The sequence below is a fragment of the Nerophis lumbriciformis genome, linkage group LG08, assembly GCF_033978685.3.
Source record: "Nerophis lumbriciformis linkage group LG08, RoL_Nlum_v2.1, whole genome shotgun sequence".
NCBI classification, from domain to species: domain Eukaryota; kingdom Metazoa; phylum Chordata; class Actinopteri; order Syngnathiformes; family Syngnathidae; genus Nerophis; species Nerophis lumbriciformis.
Window position 1 is genome coordinate 4,540,001 of NC_084555.2, and position 24,941 is coordinate 4,564,941.

Consider the following 24,941-nt stretch of genomic DNA (forward strand, 5'->3'; position numbering starts at 1 on the left):
TTGAGTTTAGTGCCCATTCAATTGTTGTTTACAGCCAGAGATGCCATAGCAATTGTATTCAAAAATGTTATATATTCTAAGAGAAGTCTATTTAGTTAGAGAGCAGGTGGTTACACACAGTTATTATCGAGTCTAGCCAGACATGAACCACCTTAGCAAACATTATTTGTGCGCCTGTCAATGTAGCAACACTGCCCGCCTGCAGCTTCTTGTCTGCTATAATTTCCGTGACGTGAGCCTGTTTGTGCTTTTGTCAAAAAAGACAATTAATAAATGACTGTGCTTGTTTGAATAATGGTTTATCCACATATATTATTAAGACCATTCCTTTTAATCCTAGCAACAGACTGATTAATGTGTAAAACTAATCACAGCTTTCCTTGCTCCATAAACCACTGAGACTTGGCCCTCCTGGATTTGTCTGAGTTGAATTACTATGCGCCATATATCATTTGTTTTTTTCTTTTTCTTTTTTTCCCCCTTCGATTGTAGCTGGGGGAGTTTATTTAGTTTGGATGGATATTCATTGGATGGACTTAGTAATTGATTAGTAGCTTTGCTGACTCTTAAGAGTGAAATTGATCGTGGATTAATGGTGTTGTGGCTGCCACTAGCAGAGGTGTTGTTAAGTCACTTAACCAGTTTGCTGTTTTAGGACAACATAATGTCAACTATACCTGTATATTGGCTATATTCACATCATGGCACAAATATTACGGGCAGCATTATTCTGCTCTGTACAACACTGACATGGAAACAGGAGTTCATAACATTTTCTCCAAAGGCAGTCAAAGAAATCTGTAGACCAAATCATGTATCTGGGTGGACCCCTGGCTGGATGCATGTTTGTATCAAAATGTAAAAAACAAATATAATACATATATTACAATTAATAAAATATTCATATGTTTTAATCAATATGTGTTTTATATCTTTACATTAATAATTTAAATATATAATATTGATTAAATAATATATTGTAAAATGTAATCTTTAAAGACTGGATATGTGTTATTGTGTTGTAATGTTGAGCAGTTTTTGCTCCGGAATAGTGGTTGTCTTTTAAATTAATTGTTTATTTCATAGGTGTGCCAAAAAAATTCGATTCACATCTGAATTGTGTTTCTTATTTAGTTTGAATCAATTTACAATTTTTCCAAAACGACTTTTATTTTAATTTATTTGTAATGAATACATTTTTTTCTAAGAATCAGTTTTTAGAAATGTTTTTAGGCCATCACAGTACTTACTAGCTGTGTGTGTACGTCATACATCCGCAGACAAAGGAGGTTTTGTAACCTGTTTTGAAATTGTTTTATTATGATTAGAATACCAAATTTTACATTGCTAGAATAAATGTTCATCAATTCTGAATCGAATCGTCACCTCAAGAATCGGAAATTGGATCGAAACGTGAGGAGGCCAAAGATTCCCACCTCTAATATTCATACTTGCCAACCTTGAGACCTCCCGATTTCGGGGGGGGTTTAGAGGGGAGGAGTATATTTATAGCTAGCTATATTTACAGCTAGAATTCACCAAGTCAAGTATTTCATATATATATATATATATATATATATATATATATATATATATTAGGGCTGAAACGACGCGTCGACGTAGTCGACGTCATCGGTTACGTAAATACGTCGACGCCGTTTTTGTGCTTCGACGAGTCGCATATTTACGTCACACTACCGTCATGGCGGAGCGCAAAGCAGACGATGCGAGCGGTGCGAGCGAGGGGAAAAAATCACGCCAAAAGTCGTCAAAAGTGTGGGAGTATTTCAATAAACGGCCTAAGAAGAAACGCTACTTTTACTCCGCTACTTTTATCTACATTCAGCTCGCTACTCGCTACTAATTTTTATCGATCTGTTAATGCACGCTTTGTTTGTTTTGGTCTGTCAGACAGACCTTCATAGTGCCTGCCTTACTGGTGACGTTTCACTCCGTTCCACCAATCAGATGCAGTCACTGGTGACGTTGGACCAATCAAACAGAGCCAGGCGGTCACATGACCTGACTTAAACAAGTTGAAAAACGTATTGGGGTGTTGCCATTTAGTGGTCAATTGTACGGAATATGTACTGTACTGTGCAATCTACTAATAAAAGTTCCGATCAATCAATCAAAAGTGTGAAGGAAAAAAGATACTTGTTTTATTTCAACCGTACCGTCAAAAGCCTAAAGACTGACTGCACAGTTCCTGTCTTCACAATAAAAGTGCCGCTCCATCGCGCCGCGCTTTCAAAATAAGAGTCTCCGAAAGCCAGCGCTAACAAGCTAGCAAGCTACGGAGTTTGCCGCCAATTTATTTCTTGTAAAGTGTATAAAAACGAATATGGAAGATGGACAAATAAGATACCAAAAACCAACCACTTTCATGTGGTATTAGACAGAAAGGAGGAACTTTTTTTTTCCTCCATTTGAAAACGTGGACGTTATAAGCAATACTGTCTGTTTACAATCAATGCAAGTCATCAGAATCAGGTAATACACCAACTTATATTCTTGTCTTCATGAAAGAAAGGAATCTATATGTGTTAAACATGCTTGTATATTCATTAAAACACCTTTAACATGTAAACAAAAACGGCAAAATAAATAAATATAAATTATATACTGTATATATCAATGTATGTATATATATGTGTGTGTATATATATATATATATATATATATATATATGTATATATATATATATATATATGTGTGTGTGTGTGTGTGTGTATATATATATATATATATATATATATATATATATATATGTGTGTATGTTACTTATCAGTTACTCAGTACTTGAGTAGTTTTTTCACAATATACTTTTTACTTTTACTCAAGTAAATATTTGGGTGACTACTCCTTACTTTTACTTGAGTAATAAATCTCTAAAGTAACAGTACTTTTACTTGAGTACAATTTCTGGCTACTCTACCCACCTCTGCTAATAATGTTGTTGTATGCACAACGGCTATAAACGAACATTTGAAAAGAAAACACCCGACAGCGTTCTTGCCATCACCATCAACTAGTCAATCGTCCGCGTGAGTATACGTTGTCATCATTACACAAAAACATGAATGTGTCATTTGTATCTGCGTTGTAAATTCATAAACTAAAACACTGTTTCGCTCTGAGAGGCGCGTTTGGCGTGCCTGTTCAGTGTTTACAAAGACGCGCTCTTCTTTAACGCTAACGTTAATTAGTTGTGCAAATACCTTTTACAACATTAATAGTTACATATACTATGTACAAACCAACAATTAACTTTCACTTTAATCATACTATCATTGTTGTGTTATTAAGCAAAATAAGCAATACTTTTACTTTTGTTGAAATGTTTACACTGTTACAGAATATTTCGTTTTGCACTTTTTTGTATTGGATGTTTATCTTTATTTTTGCACATTTTAGCAAATAAGCAATACTTTTACTTTTGAAATGCTTATACTATTGCAGAATATTAAGATTGCACTGGATGTTTACTTTTATATTTGCACATTAAAAAGCAAATAAGCTACTTTTAATTTTGTTAAATGTTAAAAGTTTTAAATGTTCACATTGTTACAGAATATTTTGTCATGTTGTTGTCAATGTTGACTGAGTGGCCATACTTTTTTTTTTGTAAATAAAAGCCATGCCTTTTGAAAAAACTGGCCTACATTTATTTTTTCATCTTCATTTTAAATAAAAAAATAATCGGTAAAAGGAAAAATAATCTATAGATTAATCGAAAAAATAATCTATAGATTAACCGATTAATCGAAAAAATAATCTATAGATTAATCGATAGAAAAATAATCGTTAGCTGCAGCCTTAATATATATATATATAAGAAATACTTGACTTTCAGTGAATTCTAGCTATATATATATTTTTTTTATTATATATATATATATATATATATATATATATATATATATATATATATATATATATAAATAAAAGAAATACTTGAATTTCAGTGTTCATTTATTTACACATATACACACACATAACACTCATCTACTCATTGTTGAGTTAAGGGTTGAATTGTCCATCCTTGTTCTATTCTCTGTCACTATTTTTCCAACCATGCTGAACACCCTTTCGCAGGTACCCAGAAAGGTTTCGAGTACCACCAAAAAAACTGAATCTCTGAAGACAGTATAAAAATCTGTGTTAAAGGTGTACAAATACTGTTTGTATAATAAGCATGTTATTTTTTACAAATGAGGGTTAAGAGTTCAGTACTAAAAAAAGAATGTGGCTTAAGTACAGTTTTTTAATTGAGCTGCTGCATTTTTTGGTTGGGTTGTTTATTTATTTTCAGTAACTTCTATACATTTCTAAAAGGGGAGGAATGTAATAGTGATCTATGTTTGTCTGTTGCCATCTCCTGGTGAATGTTGGCTATAGCGTACTGGGGTTACTTTTTGGTTGGCCAACGATTTACGTGGTGTTGCGCACCTGACGTCACTCAGGTCCTCATGGAGCTGGAGGGGGCGTGGCTTCCAGCTCCGCCTGAATTTCGGGAGATTTTCGGGAGAAAATTTGTCCTGGGAGGTTTTCGGGAGAGGCGCTGAATTTCGGGAGTCTCCCGGAAAATCCGGGAGGGTTGGCAAGTATGCTAATATTTCAGCTTTACAGATGCCAGGTCTGCTCTGCAAGTGGTATGTGCTTTTGTAGAGACATCTACCCTAATACAGTTACAGCACTGTCATACAGTAGGCACTATTTGAGGTATGGCCTTACTTATTCCAGTGTAGGACACACTTTATTTCGGAGGCAGCGTGTTTTATAGTGGAGGGGACTTTTCTAGGAAATACAGTCAGACAAAATGTGACGTTTGGAGTTAACACAGTTCTCCCATATTTGTCGTTTTCCCTTAACAGAGCAAGACCACATCCCAGTGATGAGAGGCCAGTGGTTCATTGACGGCACCTGGCTTCCTTTAGAGGAGGACGAGAGCGACCTTATCGAGCGTGAGCACCTGAGCCATTTCCGCGGGCAACAGACACAGGACACCTTCGAGACCGACTTGGTTGTTCGGACCGTCGACAGTCAAGATGGTGAGTTTATTGCTCATTTTAGGGTTGTGTTTAATTACTAGTGTGCCTGCAGAGTTTAAGTATTTATATCTACTCCTGTTTTAGAGAAGTGTGTGAAAGGCGTCTTTGCTTTCGTTTTGACAGGCAGTATTTGAAAGCAACAGGGGCTTCTATTCATTTGTGAGAGTGCATGTTTTGTTTCGTCATCGCCACAGTAGAAGCAGGTGCAGGGTGTACATTGAGGCACATCCCTTAAAGGGCTGGTACTTGATGGCCAATAAAGAAAGAGCTTCTTTGATTCAACACACTCATCTCAGGCTGCCTGATTGTGTGGGATAGTTGCTGAGAAAAGGACTTGAAATAAAATAAAGTAAGAGTGTGAAGAAAATTACAACTGAAAGATATTGCATTCGGCTGCCAAGACCAGTGTAAAACATTACATAGTAGTAATAACCTGCTGCCAGTTAGAAGTATTCAACATAGAACATACCTTGTTGTGGTACATTAAGAAAGGACACCATTTGCGCTCCTATCTCTACTCCCGTTGTGCAAGTGTCGGATTACGTGCATCCAGAATGCTCACCCGCATGTAAACACCCACACACGACATAGTGATCATACTTTGCTTATCTCCATCTTTAAGCACGTGAAATGCACACACGAATGTCGTGTTTGAAATATATAATTAATACTAACCAGGCTCTAAACTGATTCAGTATCCTCAAGCACAAAGGTGCACGCACGAGTGCCGTAGCTGTGTTACAGACAATAAATTGAATCGTAAAGCTCGGAGATTGGATCTGACAGCGCTGCAGTGTTGCGCATTTATCACTTCTTCTTACTAGCATCTCTTTCTCCTTTTTATATATCACAGTAAGCAGTATATAAATGGAGGACACACAAGTGATCGATACAGGCAAAGTAACATAATAATACATTACTTTTCTTTCTTGTAACTGTAGATTTATGAGCAATTATCTTCGTGTTTGTGTGTGTGTACATTAGGGGAGACATACTATCTCTATCATATCAAATAATCTGTTCCATAGTCAAACCGTGGCTAGCATAAACAATGCTCACAAGTATTATCACCAACAATACAAAACGCTGTTATTGGCCTTCATTTGCGGTTTCTTCGCACAGCATCTATTGTGTACCCCCATCACACACTTTAAGCCCTTACAGCCTTCAAACTAAATGGACTCTGCTGATGGCTTGTACAGCGAGCTAACTTCCTGTGCACTCAGCAGGTCTACTCCTCATCAGCCCCCCGCCCTTTTGATGAGGGAGACATTGCTGACATTTACAAATCAAGTGGCTTGTGTCTTTGCACGGACTTAGTCATAGAGTCATGTTTGATATTTGAAGCTTGCTAATTTGGCTAACAAACTGGCTGGTAAGACTTTTTTAATTTAAATGTAACGTCCAGATACCTTCGTGTACCTCATTGCAATTTAGGATGATGCTGAAAGTATAGGTAACTACATTGCTTAAACGTCTTCAATACAGAATGTGTAGCTCTGCTCTTTTATTTGTAATATAACTGCTTGAATATGTGTACCTTTTAAATATATTTAATGACTCTGAACAAAAGCAATGTAAAGAATGGTGTTAAGCTAAATACTATGCTAGGAATGAACCTTCTGTACATATGAGTCACTACCCCTGTCATCAGAGGCTCGTGTCAAGTAGTTCTGCATATTAGACTGTGGACTTGGTGGTGAGACACATCTCAGGACAGAGGTGCTGTTTAGGGATATAATCCACCAGTGCCCATCATTGCAAATCAATCTAACAGGGGTGCTACTTGACAAGATTGCCCGCTGAAGAGTGATGACCGGGGTAGCTTGTATGGCCCTTTACTCATTCTCTCTTGGTTGTTAGTTCTCTCCCACCTACCCCCTTTCTACCTCCCTTTTCTGTTCAAATGGAGTGGATATCAGACGAGTGCTAAAGCAACATGTCACAAGCGCAAACGCTGCCAAGGTATTGTAAAAGACTAGTTTTCTTTCTTACTTGAACCCGCTAGCTTTTACCCTCTCTACCTGTAGATCCTTGGTCTCTGTGGGACTAGATTTCCCTTTCTTCTAATAATGTAGACCTTTACTTAATGCTAGACCTAGGCTCAGTTCTTAACTGTAATTTTAACTGGGCCTAGTTGCTAGAACCTCCCCCTTTTGTACTGTGATCCAGACTTTGGTACTGTTGCTGTTCTGTTGCTGCTTATTGAGGAACAAGTGCCTCTCTTTTCTGAGCCTAATAGACTATGCTGGTAGAGAAAGGACCACATAAACTAGTAGATCTTGAATGGCTGTCTTTTCTTAACTGACATCCCTTGCAGTATTAATGGAGCACCATCACTCTAAACAAGGCTGTTGGTTGCGATCCAAACACAAAAGGACTGACAGGACAAGCCACTGTGCCGTCTTTGATGTGTATCAGTGACCCAATTCTGGACGCACCGACCTTCATCAAATACGTTAAACAAAGAGGTCTCTCTCTGTGTTGTAGTGTCACAATTGAATAATTATTCTGCTTACGTGCATAATTGTAGTACTCAGTCAGGATAGTCATTTATCCGTCCATTTTCTTCCACTGCTGCCACCTTATTGTGTCAGGCCACTCTTTTAAGGGTGAACCTGGAAAGAAAATCTGCGTATAAAGTTTTAAGCTTTGTCCTTTTGGTCTCTTGCCAAAGCTTGTGACCATAGGTTGACTGATAAATTCTCTTCGACACAACATTCCAATCCTGCGATTGTGAATGCCCCACCGACCTTTCTATCGATTCCACAAACAATTACCCAAAATATGTTAAATCTTTTGCCTAGGGCTATTATGTATGAACAGTATAATTGGTTGTGGGTTCACTCCTGACTAAGACACGAGTAAAACTTTGCATAGACCCATTTGAAAGCAACTGAGATCAGTCAGGTTGGGGTACACTCTCTCCCACAGCTTTTATCCCCCATCCCTGTAGCCCATTACCTTAAAAGTGGGCTACAATTCAACCAAAGAGAAGTCCTCATTGGCATGCAGTTACAGAGGACATCCTCTCGTTCATTATCCCGCAGTGTGACCAATGCCACATTTGCCTTCGTTACATTGAAAAAATGTGGTTGTTAGTTAACAGACTTATTGTGAATGTGGTCCTACTCATTCAGATCAGTTAACACAAACCACTCCTTACTCGCTTCGCCTCTTATCAGTCAACAGTTACCTCCCCCCTGAGCTGCATGCCTCAGTGAATTTTCAAAGACGATAGCGTACAGCTCATAGGATTTGAAACAGATGAACTTTTATGGTTCATGGTTGAATGCCACCCCTTCCTTCCATAATGCATCAGTGTTCACTATAAAGCCGAAAGTCACTTGTATGTTACAAAGAGACATCTGACCAATTCTCATTGCAGCTTGTGACTTCCTCCTGCTTTACAGTGCTGCAAGGCTGCATTGTGTCTTGGATCACAATTGTGTGTTTTGCTTTGTGTGAATGCATGGTTTAAAAAACACACTCCCTTACGTTTCCATTCCATCAGGAGTGGTGTTGTGTTATTGTTGGTGTGATTTCTTCTTACGCTGGTATAAAATGGTGGTCTCGTTAAGACAAATGCATCTAGCAATGGTGTCAGATACTTTGTAAAACTGTTTAAACACCAAAATGTCATCTGCATTTCTCCAAGTACCGGTACTTTATTCTTAAGGCGTTTAATCCCCGAATTGGTTCAGAGTTGTGCAAGGGAGCTATGACTGCGCACTGGACCGCCGCCAAAGTCTTCTATCACTGTCATCTCATTGATGATTATGAGTGCTCGAAACGTCTAAGAGACGCATAGTGCAGGGACAGTCGAGCGTTTTGGTTCAGCCTCTGTTGTAGCTCTCTCTTGCTCTTGTCACTGCATTACATTTAGAGGTGGGGGAAATGATCGATTTTTAGATACAACGCAATTGGGAAATGGACGATTATAGAATCGATTAGTAAACGTCAATAATCGATAATTGATGTATTTATTGTAAATAAAGTAATGCAGACAGTTTTAAAATGTGGCTGACTTCAGCGAGCCACCTCACCGAGAGATCCAACCAGCTCCTTTACTATGGGGCACTTATGTTCCAGTTTTGCACACATTTTCATGAATTTAATAAATGTGGGATTTAATTTAACTTATTTCAAATTAATTGTTTTTTTAAAGTTGCAAGTGATAAACGCCTTTTTAGTGAAACTAAAATGCATTTAAAACCTGCATCAATATACATTAATTAAAGATGAATCAGTAATTGATTTTGAATCGAATCGTAGCTCCTGAATCGTAATCTTATTCGAATCGTGTGGTGCCCAAAGATTCCCACCTCTAATTACATTACACCAGAATATACTCATGTAAGCAAGCAACAAGCACAAACTAGCACATCTTGGTGCTGTTTTTCTAATCCAATGCGCATGATGCTTGTTTAATTAACCTTTTCCAAAAAAAAGTAATGTTTTCTATTGATAAGATTCCTACATTTCCGGTCACAACTTTTGGGTTGCTTGTGTTCTCTCACAACTTCTCCCATATTTTCCTTCTTCTTTGTCAATCGATTTCCTTTTATCATGGGCTCACATCGCATTATTGCTTTCCTCCAAATCCCGCAGCCATCCACAGCTTGAAGTTGAGTCGGACCCACATCGACTGGCACAGCGTGGATGAGGTCTACCTCTACAGCGACGCCACCACCTCAAAAATCGCTCGCACTGTGACGCAGAAACTTGGCTTTTCCAAAGGTCTGGAGGAGGAGATTACTCTGTCACTCCATTTAAGAAGCTTGAAAAATAGTTCCAACGTCTACGGTTTCGTTGTCATTCAGCCTCCAGTAGCGGAACGCGGCTTCATCGGGGATACGTTGAGGAGGCCTCTCCGGAGGATAGACCCCCTCAGACGACGCACATTGTCTTCGTGGTCCATGGGATTGGACAGAAGATGGACCAGGGCCGCATTATCAAAAATACTGGAATGTAAGTTTGAGATTTGATATACTGTAGGTGTGGCATATAAAATGTTTCTCAGACAGCGAGGATTGTTTTCAACGCACCAGAGCAGGCAAAGTGAGTCCCGAGGAAAAATATTTCACGCTAAATTGAGGAATGCCCTTTCACACAGGCGTCATACCTCTGTTACCACTCTGATAGTACCTGAAAAGGCGGAACATTGATGTCAGTGTTCCACTCATTGTTAATTCTAGTTCCATTTCGCCGGGACCCTCACTTCATGTACGTTCCACAGCAGTGTTGGCAGAGCATGCAAAGCAGAGCAGCTACGTGTCACTACTACTATGTCACAAAGTTAGGGTCAGGCCATTGCTTACGGCTTAGGTCGGCTAAGCAGGTAAAGTAGACCAAGTCAGGTTGCAACGCACCTTAAGCCTCACAAGCGGCTACCTCAGGATTACGGCCTACACACACCCTCTCCTGCCAAGAGGAAACATCAGCGTGGCATGTCTAGCCACTTCCTCTTATTGACTGACACTAGTATTTTGTGTTTGGTGGTATATTTGGTTTACAGAGTACACTTATAAGTAAAAATGTAAGTTTTGTCCAAATCTGTTCCAAGCACACATACGTCATGAATGTCACCTGTCTGCAAAGAACTATTCATTATCTAACACTGCTGTTTCTACAAGATAAGCTGGTCTGCCAACATTGTGACCCTTGAAAACACTTTGCTGCTTTCTGAGTAAGCATTTTCCTGTTCGATTTCATTGATTAAGAATGTCCTGATCAACATTTTGTTGATTTTTTTTGGCATCAGATCCGATCTGATTTCGAGGTCCCAATCCGATACTTTGACAATAGATCATAGAACTGAAAATGTTTTATAGCGAGTAACTAAAGTAGACACAATAACACATTTTAATAAACCATATCTTATTACATTTAGAATTTGCTAGTATTTTTTATTTATTTATTTATTTTTTTGTCCTGTCTGGCTTCTCAGGCAAATCATATAGTTGATGTAGATGCCCATATCGGCTGTTCAGATTTACTTTACAAAAGAGAAGTGTAGGATACTTCTCTTGTTGCCTTATTTGTATTTGACTTTATTGAATGTATTTATGTTATCATTTGGTGCAGCCGGGCCGGAGCAGGAGGGGATAGAAAGAGAAAAAAAGGAAGACAGAGGGGTAAATTGTGGGGACAAGAGGGGGATTAGACAGAGAGACAAAAACAGCAATAACAACAACAATAGAGCAACAATTTGCTAGTATTGATGTATGATGTACTCTATTTGTGATATTGAATGCTACATAGTTTTATTGGGTGGAAGGGGCAAAAAAACTAACTAAACAAAAGCAAAAACTACTATTGTCCCTTATTTAAATCATTTGGGGTTTTCCCTCAAAACCTTCCTGTATCCAGAAACTTACTCCCCGAGTCCGTATACAATAACAAAAACGACCTAAAAAAAATGTTTTGTAATGTGCACACAGGCCACATCACTGGCAGCGCAAGCTACATCACCGATAGGAGGACCACTCTCATGTGTGCTCCATTTGAGGAGTCTTGCACTTATTGTACTCTTTAAAACAAATCATCAAAGCAACAAAATACAAATTGATGCCATTTTCTAATTTCACTTATCAATTTACTCTGTGAATCTTAGCAGCCCTAACTGGGACACCACCGTGGTAAGTATCGGTTGGGCTCGACAGCTCATCAGTCGATCGCCAAAACAGTTAAAAAAGGGAAAATATCGACCCCAATCAGATCCCATGGTCAGGATCGGATTATCTTCAAGTTTGGAGGTTATAATCTCTAAAGCCTGCATAATGCCACTGCATCGAGTTGCCAGTATACAATACACCAGTTCGCTCCTCCCTGCAAACCCTTTTGCGCAGCGTGACGTGCACTTAAACAAAAAGAATGTAACCTAATGCCACGGCGAGGTAGACCATAAAAGCTGTGATTGGGCTCTTTGGTTACATTATTTTCTGTGTGTATGTATGACTCGTTCAGCAGTAGAGTACCCGCCCTCCTTTACGAACATGTTCTCAACATTTGCCATAAAAGTGACATCTTCAATAACGCTTCTTTTCTCTCTAATTACTAACAAGCTACATACTCAATGAAAGTTGTAGTTAGTCACGTGAGATTACGTCACGCCACGCCCTCAACGCCGACAAAGAGCTATAAAAGTACGGGTGTCCAAAGTGCGCACGCGGGCTAATGGATAATGAATACAATATATTTCCCTTCAACAATTTCCATGTACGCAAATGATTGTCTTCACATTGTCCTCTAACCCTACATACTGTCGGCTGTTGTTCAGGTTGAGGGAGGGCGTGAGGAAGATGGAGGAGAAGCACTTTTCGGAGCACAATGATGCACATGTGGAGTTTCTGCCCGTAGAGTGGCGCTCCAAACTTGCCCTGGATGGAGGTTTGAGATCTCTTTGATGCTCTTTGTCGTGGAGCAACATTAACCAGGCGACACTGTGCAGTTTAACTCTCTACTTTTACACTTTGTCTATATGTAGATACGGTAGACTCCATCACACCTGACAAACTGAGAGGCCTGAGAGACCTTCTCAACAGCAGTGCCATGGACATCATGTATTACAACAGTCCTCTTTACCGAGATGAGGTGATAGCACTAACAAATACATTTGATTGTCTGTTTTGTTGATTTTGTCCACTTCACTCCTCTTCTCTCAATCTAGATCACCAAAGGACTAACACAGGAGCTTAACAGACTCTACACACTCTTTTGCTCACGTAACCCTGAGTTCGAGGAGCGAGGAGGAAAAGTCTCCATCGTGTCCCACTCCCTCGGGTGTGTCATTACCTACGACATCATGACCGGCTGGGATCCCGTACGCTTCTGCCTGCAGGAGCATCACGCCGTGGAGGAGGAGCTGGACCTGCACTGGATGTCCTATGAGGAGAGGCATCTCCTAGACCAACTGCGGCACACTAGAAATAGGTACGATTAACGTATTTCCCCAAAACACTAGCCTCTAATTAATGAGTGCATTTAAAAAAATCATTTTTACTACTTAAAGTATATCTGTTGCCACCACGTGTTGCGGTACGTTGTTCAGGGGTTCCCACAAATTGCCAATATAATTGTGGTGGGTGCGTGGCCTGAGTGGGGTCAAAATGACATCTTATGACTTGTAGAATCGGCGCCGATGCGTATATTGTCTCTTAAAGGCTAAAAAATGTTATACATCCATTTGAAAACATATCAAAAGTTTAGCCCTTTTTTGAAATTGTTGCTGCTTATTGTCTAATAATGTAACACCGGCTGCACTTTGTTGAGAAGTTTTTTAGAGACCTTTTCTTTATTTGAAACGACAAAACAAATCTAGCATCTTTTTCTAGTTTTATAGGAGACTGTGCTCATTTTGGAGACTCTTTATTTCTATCGCTCCATGTCCACGACGAACAGCAAGAGCTGCAGCGAGCCTCTATTATCCCAAATCACTCACTGACGTCACACTTGCCAGCTGCACTTTCTCTCCTTAAAAGAGCGCCACTGTCCTCTTAATATTTGCCCATTGCACATTTTGTAGAGCGCTGTCTGTGAGTATATCTCAGATATATTTAAGTATGTTGAAAGCGCAGACATGCTGCCTTTGCTCCAGAAAAATGCATGTCATCACAACATCCTCTTTTAAAAATGCTGTTTTAGTGATTACATTTTATGAAAGTCTAAATAATAGTACATCCATTCATACAGTATATGGCTAAGATTAGTTTTCAGGTGAAATCCCTCATTTTTAAGGTATGGCTTCTTTTTTTTGCCGTGGCCTGCATGTATGGGAAACTCTGACAGGGTTTCCCCCAGCTTACCAATCAATATACTTTTGGCGGTTGGAGCGTGGCCAAAATATGACATCATCATATGATTTGCTTAACAGTCGATGCATATATTTTCTTTACAAAAGGCTTAAAAAATTATACATACATTTAAAAACAAATCTGTGTTATTAGTAATTAGTGTTAACATATTGTTTCTTATATCGTTTTGCTCTTTCTTTATAATTATTATTGTTGTACAATGTAACAGAGGCCGTATACCAGTGGCGGCTGCTGTTCTTTCAAATAGGGGAAGTTCATTTTCAGGTACTCTCTAAACATGATTACAGTCTCCATTTACAGAAAAAAGAAACAAAGATGCTAGATTTTACAAAGAAAATGTCACTTTTTGTCACAGATTATAAGACTCTCCATATCAACAGGAACAACGGAATGAAAATAAAAAAATGCTATGGCAGTGTTTTATATTTCAAAATCGCTGATTCACTCATTTAGCCGTCCATCAAAAAGGGATGCAGCATATTACGTATTAATTCAATTTGTTTTCATATAAAATATTCAGATTTTTAAGGTTTCATTTTCAAGGTGTGGCGGCTTTCACACTGCGGTGGCTCTGCACCACGATCAATTACATGTAGAGGAAACCCTGCAAATATAAAAGTGTGATTAAAAGGATTTTTTTTTTAATTATAATTTTAACATAATATAATTTATTATACAAATATATATTGTGACAAGTCGCCACCTCGTCACAGGGCCAAAACAGATAGACAGACAACATTCACACTCACATTCACACACTAGGGCCAATTTAGTGTTGCCAATCAACCTATCCCCAGGTGCATGTCTTTGGAGGTGGGAGGAAGCCGGAGTACCCGGAGGGAACCCACGCAGTCACGGGGAGAACATACAAACTCCACACAGGAAGATCTCGAGCCCAGGATAAAAAAGAAGTAAATTATTTATAACATAAAAAAAAGGTAAACAATATTTCATATATATACACGTGTATATATATATTTATATACATACATATATATACAGGTATATATATATATATATATAAATTATTTATTTATTTATTTAAAATATGTTTTCCCTTTTTTTATGTTATTAAATAATTTACTTATTTAAAAAAATAATAAGTTGATTATTTATAACATAAAAAATTTAAAGAAATATTTCATATATATATATACATACATACATATATATATATTTTTTATTTTTTATTTATATATTTAAAATATGTTTTACTTTTTTATGTTATTAAATAATTTACTTATTTAAAAAAAAAAAAAGTTGATTATAACATAAAAAAGGTAAAACATATTTCATATATATATACATGTATAATATGTATATATATATATATATATGTGTATATATATATATATATGTATGTGTGTATATATATATATATATGTGTGTATGTATATATATATATATATATATATATATATATATATATATATATAATTTATTTATATATTTAAAATATGTTTTACCTTTTTTTGTTATTAAATTTACTTATTTTTTATTATTACCATTCAAGGCCTCCTGAACACATGAATTCAAATAAAAGCTATCCTTTACAGTTAAACAAACAAACATGTCCACCTCAACTATTTGAGAAGATACAGCTATCAAATATAAATCTCCACTTTATGGCCTTTTTATGCTGAGTCATGAGATACATATTGTTATTGCATTAGCAAGGGAATATATATTCCATCCACAGCAACCATGAAATCTCTCCAGGCTACAAATGCTTGTAGTTCACTTGCACCACCATCTGTCCAGTCTGTGTATTAGCAGCCTCTATCAGGCACAAGCTTTTAATGGACTTGAAGACTAACATACTCAAAAAGTAGCTCAGTTTGTCTGTGTGTGTTTATGTGACTTAAAAGTACTCACTTTGTCCATTTTTGCTTGTAATAGATTACGTGAGCTGGAAAATCAGCTGTTAGCACTGGAATCCTCAAAACCGTCTGCACCTCCAGCACTCAAATTTAAGGTGTGTACTCCCAAAACTGCTCGAACTAGTCCAATTATTTACTTACGGTACTGTTGCTAATTGGAAGCTGTAAGTAAGTCTCTATTCCATCTCTTTTAGGTAGAGAACTTCTTCTGCATGGGTTCCCCTCTTGCCGTCTTTTTGGCGCTGAGAGGGATCCGTCCTGGTACCAGCTGCCACCAGGACCACATTCTGCCCACTTCCATCTGCAGCAGGCTCTTCAACGTCTTCCATCCTACAGACCCTGTGGTCAGTTGGCATTACTTGCCTTAATGGACAACTTTTTTGGTCATTTGTGTTGTGCAGCAGTTTCATTGATGCTAAAACATCCTAATTTGCTCCTTTTCAGGCCTACAGACTAGAACCTCTCATCCTCAAACATTACAACAACATTGCACCTGTCCAGATACACTGGCAAGACTCATTTATAGCACTGTTATAATGTCTAATCTATCACATATTGTAGCATTGAACATGTTCCTGCTCCATCAGGTGTAGCGCCACCAACCCGACACCTTATGATGAGATGCGACCCACTTCCCTAAACCTTGTTAAAGAGCCCACATCCGACATGGAGAGTATCCCCAGCCCAAGCACCTCTCCTGTCCTGCCCCGTAGACACTACGGAGAGTCCATCACCAGCTTAGGCAAGGCCAGCATACTGGGTAAGACTTATTATCAGGATCACACTATTATTCCAAATAGCAGCATTAAAAGCAATTTACAATCTTATTTTGTAGGTCAGGGATTCTTTACTTTTATGACCTCAGGTTCCAACTTTACCACTATAGAGGGCCCTGTGGCCCACTCAAATATTAACATTGAATTAGCAATTTTAATCGTATTCAATAACTATATCTAATCAACTTACAATTACCAGGATTAAACCTTGTCACATGATATGAAACCATGTGTTATTCACAAATATTATTATTGAGGCCTAGGTCAGGCTAATTACAAAAATAAATACTAATCAAATATAGTGCATAAGAAGAGACTCATAAAACTAATGAAAAATACATTCACGTGCAATTACACAATGCTAAAATAAATACATTCTAACTAAATTAATAGTATGCCATATTATATATATATATATATATATATGGTTTAAATACACTGTCAATAAATTTAAAGTGCAAATAAAACCACTTTAGTCATAATTTTTGCCCTTAAAAAACATCTGTATGACTTTAGTGCCAGACTTCTGTTTGTTTGATATTGTCACTACTGCCACAAGCGGTGGAATAGTGTATTACATCTGTATTACATTTATGTAAAATCACAATGGACAATATGTAAAATACACAGTGGACGTAATTTTTTTGTTGTGTTTATTTGATGTTTATATTTTCGGTTTTACAAACCTAAATGAAAGAATCCATCCATCTTCCATCCATCTTCTTCCGCTTATCCGAGGTCGGGTCGCGGGGGCAGCAGCCTAAGCAGGGAAGCCCAGACTTCCCTCTCCCCAGCCACTTCGTCCAGCTCTTCCTGTGGGACCCCGAGGCGTTCCCAGGCCAGCCGGGAGACATAGTCTTCCCAACGTGTCCTGGGTCTTCCCCGCGGCCTCCTACCGGTCGGACGTGCCCTAAACACCTCCCTAGGGAGGCGTTCGGGTGGCATCCTGACCAGATGCCCGAACCACCTCATCTGGCTCCTCTCGATGTGGAGGAGCAGCGGCTTTACTTTGAGCTCCTCCCGGATGGCAGAGCTTCTCACCCTATCTCTAAGGGAGAGCCTGGCGGAGGAAACTCATTTCGGCCGCTTGTACCCGTGATCTTGTCCTTTCGGTCATAACCCAAAGCTCATGACCATAGGTGAGGATGGGAACGTAGATCGACCGGTAAATTGAGAGCTTTGCCTTCCGGCTCACCTCCTTCTTCACCACAACGGATCGATACAACGTCCGCATTACTGAAGACGCCGCACCGATCCGCCTGTCGATCTCACGATCCACTCTTCCCCCACTCGTGAACAAGACTCCGAGGTACTTGAACTCCTCCACTTGGGGCAAAATCTCCTCCCCAACCTGGAGATGGCACTCCACCCTTTTCCGGGCGAGAACCATGGACTCGGACTTGGTAAATGAAAGAAGTGCAAATAAATAAAACTGAGGAAGTAAAATAATTCAAAAGAAGGAACATCAATCCTCAACAAAAACTGGAGCTTATTTTTCTTCATAATGTTAACTATCTGCACACACTAAAAATGATTAACGAGGTCAGGATAATGAATTTATTGACACTGCAGTGTGAAAGCCGATGTGTCTACTTTGTAATTAAGTAAACGCAGTCTCAAAAAAATATAACCTGCGGAGGCACTTGAGCCCCTGAGCTCTTGAGCTCTTGAAACTGCGGCCCTCTTCATTATGTAGTTGAATAGCCCTGATGTATTTCATTAACAGGAAAACCGTGTGGAGTAACTCAATTATTGAGATATTGTCTATATAAAACGCGATTGGTGGGATCTACTTTTTCTTCCGCCAAGGTGAATACAGCAGCACTTTGCGCTGTGCTTAGTCATTCAGTCAGTCCTTTGTTTATTTCAGCAAATGACTGGCAATTGAAATAAAATAGCAAGTGTATTGTATCATTTTAATGTAGGTGACTTGGAGACGCTATATACAGAGTGGAATATAAATAAGCTAACGCATTCAGTGCTAAATAACGCCATCATTTGTTTCGCTCTGCGATTTTATATCATTTGAAGATGATTCCTCAAGAGCAGCACCACTTGAAATACACTACTTTTTACATTTTACCAGACACATTAAGTTTATTTGCAGAAAGTATTTTTATCGGATCGGTTCAACATTACCAGCCTGAATTCTACTCTATATGCGATCGGAAAGAAAATCAACAGTATGGCACATTCCTACTATACTAACCACAGCTGAGAAACATATTTTTTAGCGGCCCTATAGAGGGCAGAGTCGTGTATAAAGAGAGTATGGCCAACTTTGTTTCAGGCGATCTCCTCAATGATTGGTCAAAAGGCACGTACTACAGGGCATCTTGACTGCTACCAATATTGAGCTGCTGATGCGTGTCTGCGGCGCTTTCTCCTTAGTTTTTCGGCGTGTAAAAATGCCCTGTTGTGCAGCATAGGGCGAATTGTGGAAATCTTTTACATTGCTTTCCCCGCAACCCGGAAAGAAGACAAGTGTGGGAAGTGAAGGTTAGCCATCAACACTGGATAGTCACACACTAGTGTCTTATGAAAGGTAAACACACGACACCTCTGTGTTTTGTTCAGGAGAGAACACACAGAAGCTAATACAAATAACAGGAGAAATTAAAGAGATGGTTTGACAAAAACAGACTATCCTTGAACCTCAGTAAAACTAAAATAATGCAATTTGGTAGCAGCAGATGAGAAAGCCAAACAAATACAAATAGACATTGAAAGAGTAAAATAAATTACATTTGGGTTGTAATAAGATGATAATAAAGTTTGTCTAAGACTAAAAGCACAGTGATTACAAACAATACATTGGAGGCAGCCTACACTTCACGCACAAGTCATATTATCTCCGTAATTGTTTGTCCAAAGCTAATGAAGATTTTGGCAAAATTAGGGTAATACGGTATTTTTTGGTCATTCTGGGTATTTTTTTTTTCACGTTTATTGCGCCGTCTGTCGCGTGTTATGCAGTCTGCTGGTCACTAAACACTGCATGAATGGAGCAGCATAATGCCTCAAATATGGCCGCAAAATTATGCTTTGACGAAATAAAAGCATGTTTTATTGTACAAACCCCGTTTCCATATGAGTTGGGAAATTGTGTTGGATGTAAATATAAACGGAATACAATGATTTGCAAATCCTTTTCAATCCATATTCAATTGAATGCACTACAAACACAAGATATTTGATGTTCAAACTCATAAACTTGATTTTTTTTTGCAAATAATAATTAACTTAGAATTTCAGGGCTGCAACACGTGCCAAAGTAGTTGGGAAAGGGCATGTTCACCACTGTGTTACATCACCTTTTCTTTTAACAACACCCAATAAACGATTGGGAACTGAGGAAACTAATTGTTGAAGCTTTGAAAGTGGAATTCTTTCCCATTCTTGTTTTATGTAGAGCTTCATTCGTTCAACAGTCCGGGGTCTCCGCTGTCGTATTTTACGCTTCATATTGCGCCACACATTTTCGATGGGAGACAGGTCTGGACTGCAGGCGGGCCAGTAAAGTACCCGCACTCTTTTTTTATGAAGCCACGCTGTTGTAACACGTGCTGAATGTGGCTTGGCATTGTCTTGCTGAAATAAGCAGGGGCGTCCATGAAAAAGACGGCGCTTAGATGGCAGCATATGTTGTTCCAAAACCTGTATGTACCTTTCAGCATTAATGGTGCCTTCACAGATGTGTAAGTTACCCATGCCTTGGGCACTAATGCACCCCCTTACCATCACAGATGCTGGCTTTTGAACTTTGCGTCGATAACAGTCTGGATGGTTCGCTTCCCCTTTGGTCCGGATGACACAATGTCGAATATTTCCAAAAACAATTTGAAATGTGGACTCGTCAGACCACAGAACACTTTTCCACTTTGCATGAGTCCATCTTAGATGATCTCGGGCCCAGAGAAGCCGGCGGCGTTTCTGGATGTTGTTTATAAATGGCTTTCGCTTTGCATAGTAGAGCTTTAACTTGCACTTACAGATGTAGCGACAAACTGTATTTAGTGACAGTGGTTTTCTGAAGTGTTCCTGAGCCCTTGTGGTGATATCCTTTAGAGATTGATGTCGGTTTTTGATACGGTGCCGTCTGAGGGATCAAAGGTCACGGTCATTCAATGTTGGTTTCCGGCCATGCCGCTTACGTGGAGTGATTTCTCCAGATTCTCTAAACCTTTTGATGATATTATGGACCGTAGATGTTGAAATCCCTAAATTTCTTGCAATTGCACTTTGAGAAACGTTGTTCTTAAACTGTTTGACTATTTGCTCACGCAGTTGTGGACAAAGGGGTGTACCTCGTCCAATCCTTTCTTGTGAAAGACTGAGCATTTTTTGGGAAGCTGTTTTCATACCCAATCATGGCACCCACCTGTTCCCAATTAGCCTGCACACCTGTGGGATGTTCCAAATAAGTGTTTGATGAGCATTCCTCAAGTTTATCAGTATTTATTGCCACCTTTCCCAACTTCTTTGTCAACACTTTGTTGCTGGCATCAAATTCTAAAGTTAATGATTATTTGCTAAAGAAAATGTTTATCAGTTTGAACATCAAATATGTTGTCTTTGTAGCATATTCAACTGAATATGGGTTGAAAATGATTTGCAAATCATTGTATTCCGTTTATATTTACATCTAACACAATTTCCCAACTCATATGGAAACGGGGTTTGTAGGTTTATGAACTGGAGTATGTTTACAACTATATTTACACTTATTATTTTGGTTGAAAACTCACGTCAGAACGAATGCAATTGCATGCTTCCGGACACAGCAGCACAGGTCCTTGGTGGCAATGATGGCGCGGCTTGGCACCTCTTCTTTAGTTGACCATACTCTTTATACACGACTCTGAACAATGGTTCCTGGGTCTTATGGTTAAGAAACATTGTAGTAGGTCATGTTATTTGTTGACAGTTGTGATGAAGTTATAGAAAGACCAGCTACTCATTCATTTTCATATACAGGTAAAAGCCAGTAAATTAGAATATTTTGAAAAACTTGATTTATTTCAGTAATTGCATTCAAAAGGTGTAACTTGTACATTATATTTATTCATTGCACACAGACTGATGCATTCAAATGTTTATTTCATTTAATTTTGATGATTTGAAGTGGCAACAAATGAAAATCCAAAATTCCGTGTGTCACAAAATTAGAATATTACTTAAGGCTAATACAAAAAAGGGATTTTTAGAAATGTTGGCCAACTGAAAAGTATGAAAATGAAAAATATGAGCATGTACAATACTCAATACTTGGTTGGAGCTCCTTTTGCCTCAATTACTGCGTTAATGCGGCGTGGCATGGAGTCGATGAGTTTCTGGCACTGCTCAGGTGTTATGAGAGCCCAGGTTGCTCTGATAGTGGCCTTCAACTCTTCTGCGTTTTTGGGTCTGGCATTCTGCATCTTCCTTTTCACAATACCCCACAGATTTTCTATGGGGCTAAGGTCAGGGGAGTTGGCGGGCCAATTTAGAACAGAAATACCATGGTCCGTAAACCAGGCACGGGTAGATTTTGCGCTGTGTGCAGGCGCCAAGTCCTGTTGGAACTTGAAATCTCCATCTCCATAGAGCAGGTCAGCAGCAGGAAGCATGAAGTGCTCTAAAACTTGCTGGTAGACGGCTGCGTTGACCCTGGATCTCAGGAAACAGTGTGGACCGACACCAGCAGATGACATGGCACCCCAAACCATCACCTAACCATGCAAATTTTGCATTTCCTTTGGAAATCGAGGTCCCAGAGTCTGGAGGAAGACAGGAGAGACACAGGATCCACGTTGCCTGAAGTCTAGTGTAAAGTTTCCACCATCAGTGATGGTTTGGGGTGCCATGTCATCTGCTGGTGTCGGTCCACTCTGTTTCTTGAGATCCAGGGTCAACGTAGCCGTCTACCAGCAAGTTTTAGAGCACTTCATGCTTCCTGCTGCTGACCTGCTCTATGGATATGGAGATTTCAAGTTCCAACAGGACTTGGCGCCTGCACACAGTGCAAAATCTACCCGTGCCTGGTTTACGGACCATGGTATTTCTGTTCTAAATTGGCCCGCCAACTCCCCTGACCTTAGCCCCATAGAAAATCTGTGGGGTATTGTGAAAAGGAAGATGCAGAATGCCAGACCCAAAAACGCAGAAGAGTTGAAGGCCACTATCAGAGCAACCTGGGCTCTCATAACACCTGAGCAGTGCCAGAAACTCATCGACTCCATGCCACGCCGCATTAACGCAGTAATTGAGGCAAAAGGAGCTCCAACCAAATATTGAGTATTGTACATGCTCATATTTTTCATTTTCATACTTTTCAGTTGGCCAACATTTCTAAAAATCCCTTTTTTGTATTAGCCTTAAGTAATATTCTAATTTTGTGACACACGGAATTTTGGATTTTCATTTGTTGCCACTTCAAATCATCAAAATTAAATGAAATAAACATTTGAATGCATCAGTCTGTGTGCAATGAATAAATATAATGTACAAGTTACGCCTTTTGAATGCAATTACTGAAATAAATCAAGTTTTTCAAAATATTCTAATTTACTGGCTTTTACCTGTATATATAGATATACACATTTTTTGTATTATTATTTATCAGTCCAAAAAAATAATACACAATAATATTACAATTCCAAACCAAACCCAGCCCAGCAACATTCAGAATAGCAATCAACAGAGTAATTGAGAGGACACACAAACATGACACAAAACAATCCAAAGTTCATTTAAATGCTTGAACGAAGGTCAACAATCTTAACTTAAATGCGCAAAATGTGGAAAAAGTGAAGCGCTGTGGATACTTCCCAGATGCACTATCTATTTATTGTATACAGTATATCATGTTATTTAATACAGCGATTAAATTACATATTCAATTGATAAACATAATTTAGATCAGCAATATGAATAATGATTTTGAATATATAGAGAGAAACATAAGTAGATATTTATATATATTTTATATTCTGCAAAATGATCTAAAAATAAATGCACAATTCGTATTATTACTAAAATATTTTACAATCCTGCATTATTCACTGAGGATTTAAAACAAGAAAACTAGTCGCCACTGGGGGGCGCTAGGAAACCCTGGAGTTGTGACCAGTTATTTGAGTTGGATTTACTGTGTGATTTTATGGATGTAAATTTTAAATCATTGTACTTTAGCACCGTGTTTGTTGTTTTTGGGACAAATACTACATCAAATACTGCAACACTATGGACACTCCAGAGAATTGTCACCAAGGCTTTGATTGATTGATTGAAACTTTTATTAGTAGATTGCACAGTACAGTACATATTCCGTACAATTGACCACTAAATGGTAACACCCCAATACGTTTTTCCAACTTGTTTAAGTCGGGGTCCACGTTAATCAATTCGTATCTCTCTCTCTCTCACTCTCTCTCTCTAGGAGCGGCGAGTATCGGCAAGGGCATCGGCGGCATCCTCTTCTCTCGTTTCTCACGCTCCAACAGCCAACCTTCCGTCTCCATAGCGCTGGAGGGCGGGGCCAGCCCCGAAGACGAGGAGCAGAAGCGAACGGAGAGCCAGTCGGCGTACGGCCTCTCCACCATGGCCCGGCCCACCTCGCCCACCGCCGACACATCACGTCAGTCCCGGGCAGAACACGAGCCTCCTGTCTCAGCAAATGTCACGCTAACAAGCCTTGTCTCTGTCCTCAGTGGAGCTGGAGCGCCGCGTGGACTTCGAGCTGCGGGAAGGTCTGGTAGAAAGTCGCTACTGGTCCGCCGTGACCTCGCACACGGGCTACTGGTGCTCACATGACATAGCGCTCTTCCTGCTGACCTTCATTTACGGGCAGAGGACGACACCCTCTGACCCCGAAGAACAAATCCCCGAGCCTGACTGAGAACTACAGGTAAAAGCCAGTAAATTAGAATATTTTGAAAAACTTGATTTATTTCAGTAATTGCATTCAAAAGGTGTAACTTGTACATTATATTTATTCATTGCACACAGACTGATGCATTCAAATGTTTATTTCATTTAATTTTGATGATTTGAAGTGGCAACAAATGAAAATCCAAAATTCCGTGTGTCACAAAATTAGAATATTACTTAAGGCTAATACAAAAAAGGGATTTTTAGAAATGTTGGCCAACTGAAAAGTATGAAAATGAAAAATATGAGCATGTACAATACTCAATACTTGGTTGGAGCTCCTTTTGCCTCAATTACTGCGTTAATGCGGCGTGGCATGGAGTCGATGAGTTTCTGACACTGCTCAGGTGTCTTGAGAGCCCAGGTTGCTCTGATAGTGGCCTTCAACTCTTCTGCGTTTTTGGGTCTGGCATTCTGCATCTTCCTTTTCACAATACCCCACAGATTTTCTATGGGGCTAAGGTCAGGGGAGTTGGCGGGCCAATTTAGAACAGAAATACCATG

At 39.1% G+C, this 24,941-nt stretch overlaps 1 protein-coding gene across 2 annotated transcripts in view; it reads left to right on the plus strand.

Annotated features, from left to right (window-relative positions):
• ddhd1a (DDHD domain containing 1a) overlaps nucleotides 1-24,467 on the plus strand; it is a 32,425-nt gene extending 7,958 nt beyond the window's left edge. Inside the window, exons 2-14 of one of the 2 annotated variants that reach the window (XM_061968161.2) lie at nucleotides 4,878-5,054; nucleotides 6,918-7,019; nucleotides 9,666-9,794; nucleotides 9,878-10,025; nucleotides 12,337-12,446; nucleotides 12,544-12,650; nucleotides 12,727-12,989; nucleotides 15,770-15,845; nucleotides 15,945-16,094; nucleotides 16,195-16,259; nucleotides 16,338-16,510; nucleotides 23,947-24,144; nucleotides 24,218-24,467. In XM_061968161.2, coding sequence (XP_061824145.1) covers nucleotides 4,878-5,054; nucleotides 6,918-7,019; nucleotides 9,666-9,794; nucleotides 9,878-10,025; nucleotides 12,337-12,446; nucleotides 12,544-12,650; nucleotides 12,727-12,989; nucleotides 15,770-15,845; nucleotides 15,945-16,094; nucleotides 16,195-16,259; nucleotides 16,338-16,510; nucleotides 23,947-24,144; nucleotides 24,218-24,405 — 1,886 coding nt within the window. In that variant the 3' untranslated portion in view covers nucleotides 24,406-24,467. The remainder of the gene's footprint in view (nucleotides 1-4,877; nucleotides 5,055-6,917; nucleotides 7,020-9,665; nucleotides 9,795-9,877; nucleotides 10,026-12,336; nucleotides 12,447-12,543; nucleotides 12,651-12,726; nucleotides 12,990-15,769; nucleotides 15,846-15,944; nucleotides 16,095-16,194; nucleotides 16,260-16,337; nucleotides 16,511-23,946; nucleotides 24,145-24,217) is intronic. The other variant, XM_061968162.2, reaches the window with a different exon arrangement.
• The last annotated feature ends 474 nt before the right edge of the window (nucleotides 24,468-24,941 follow it).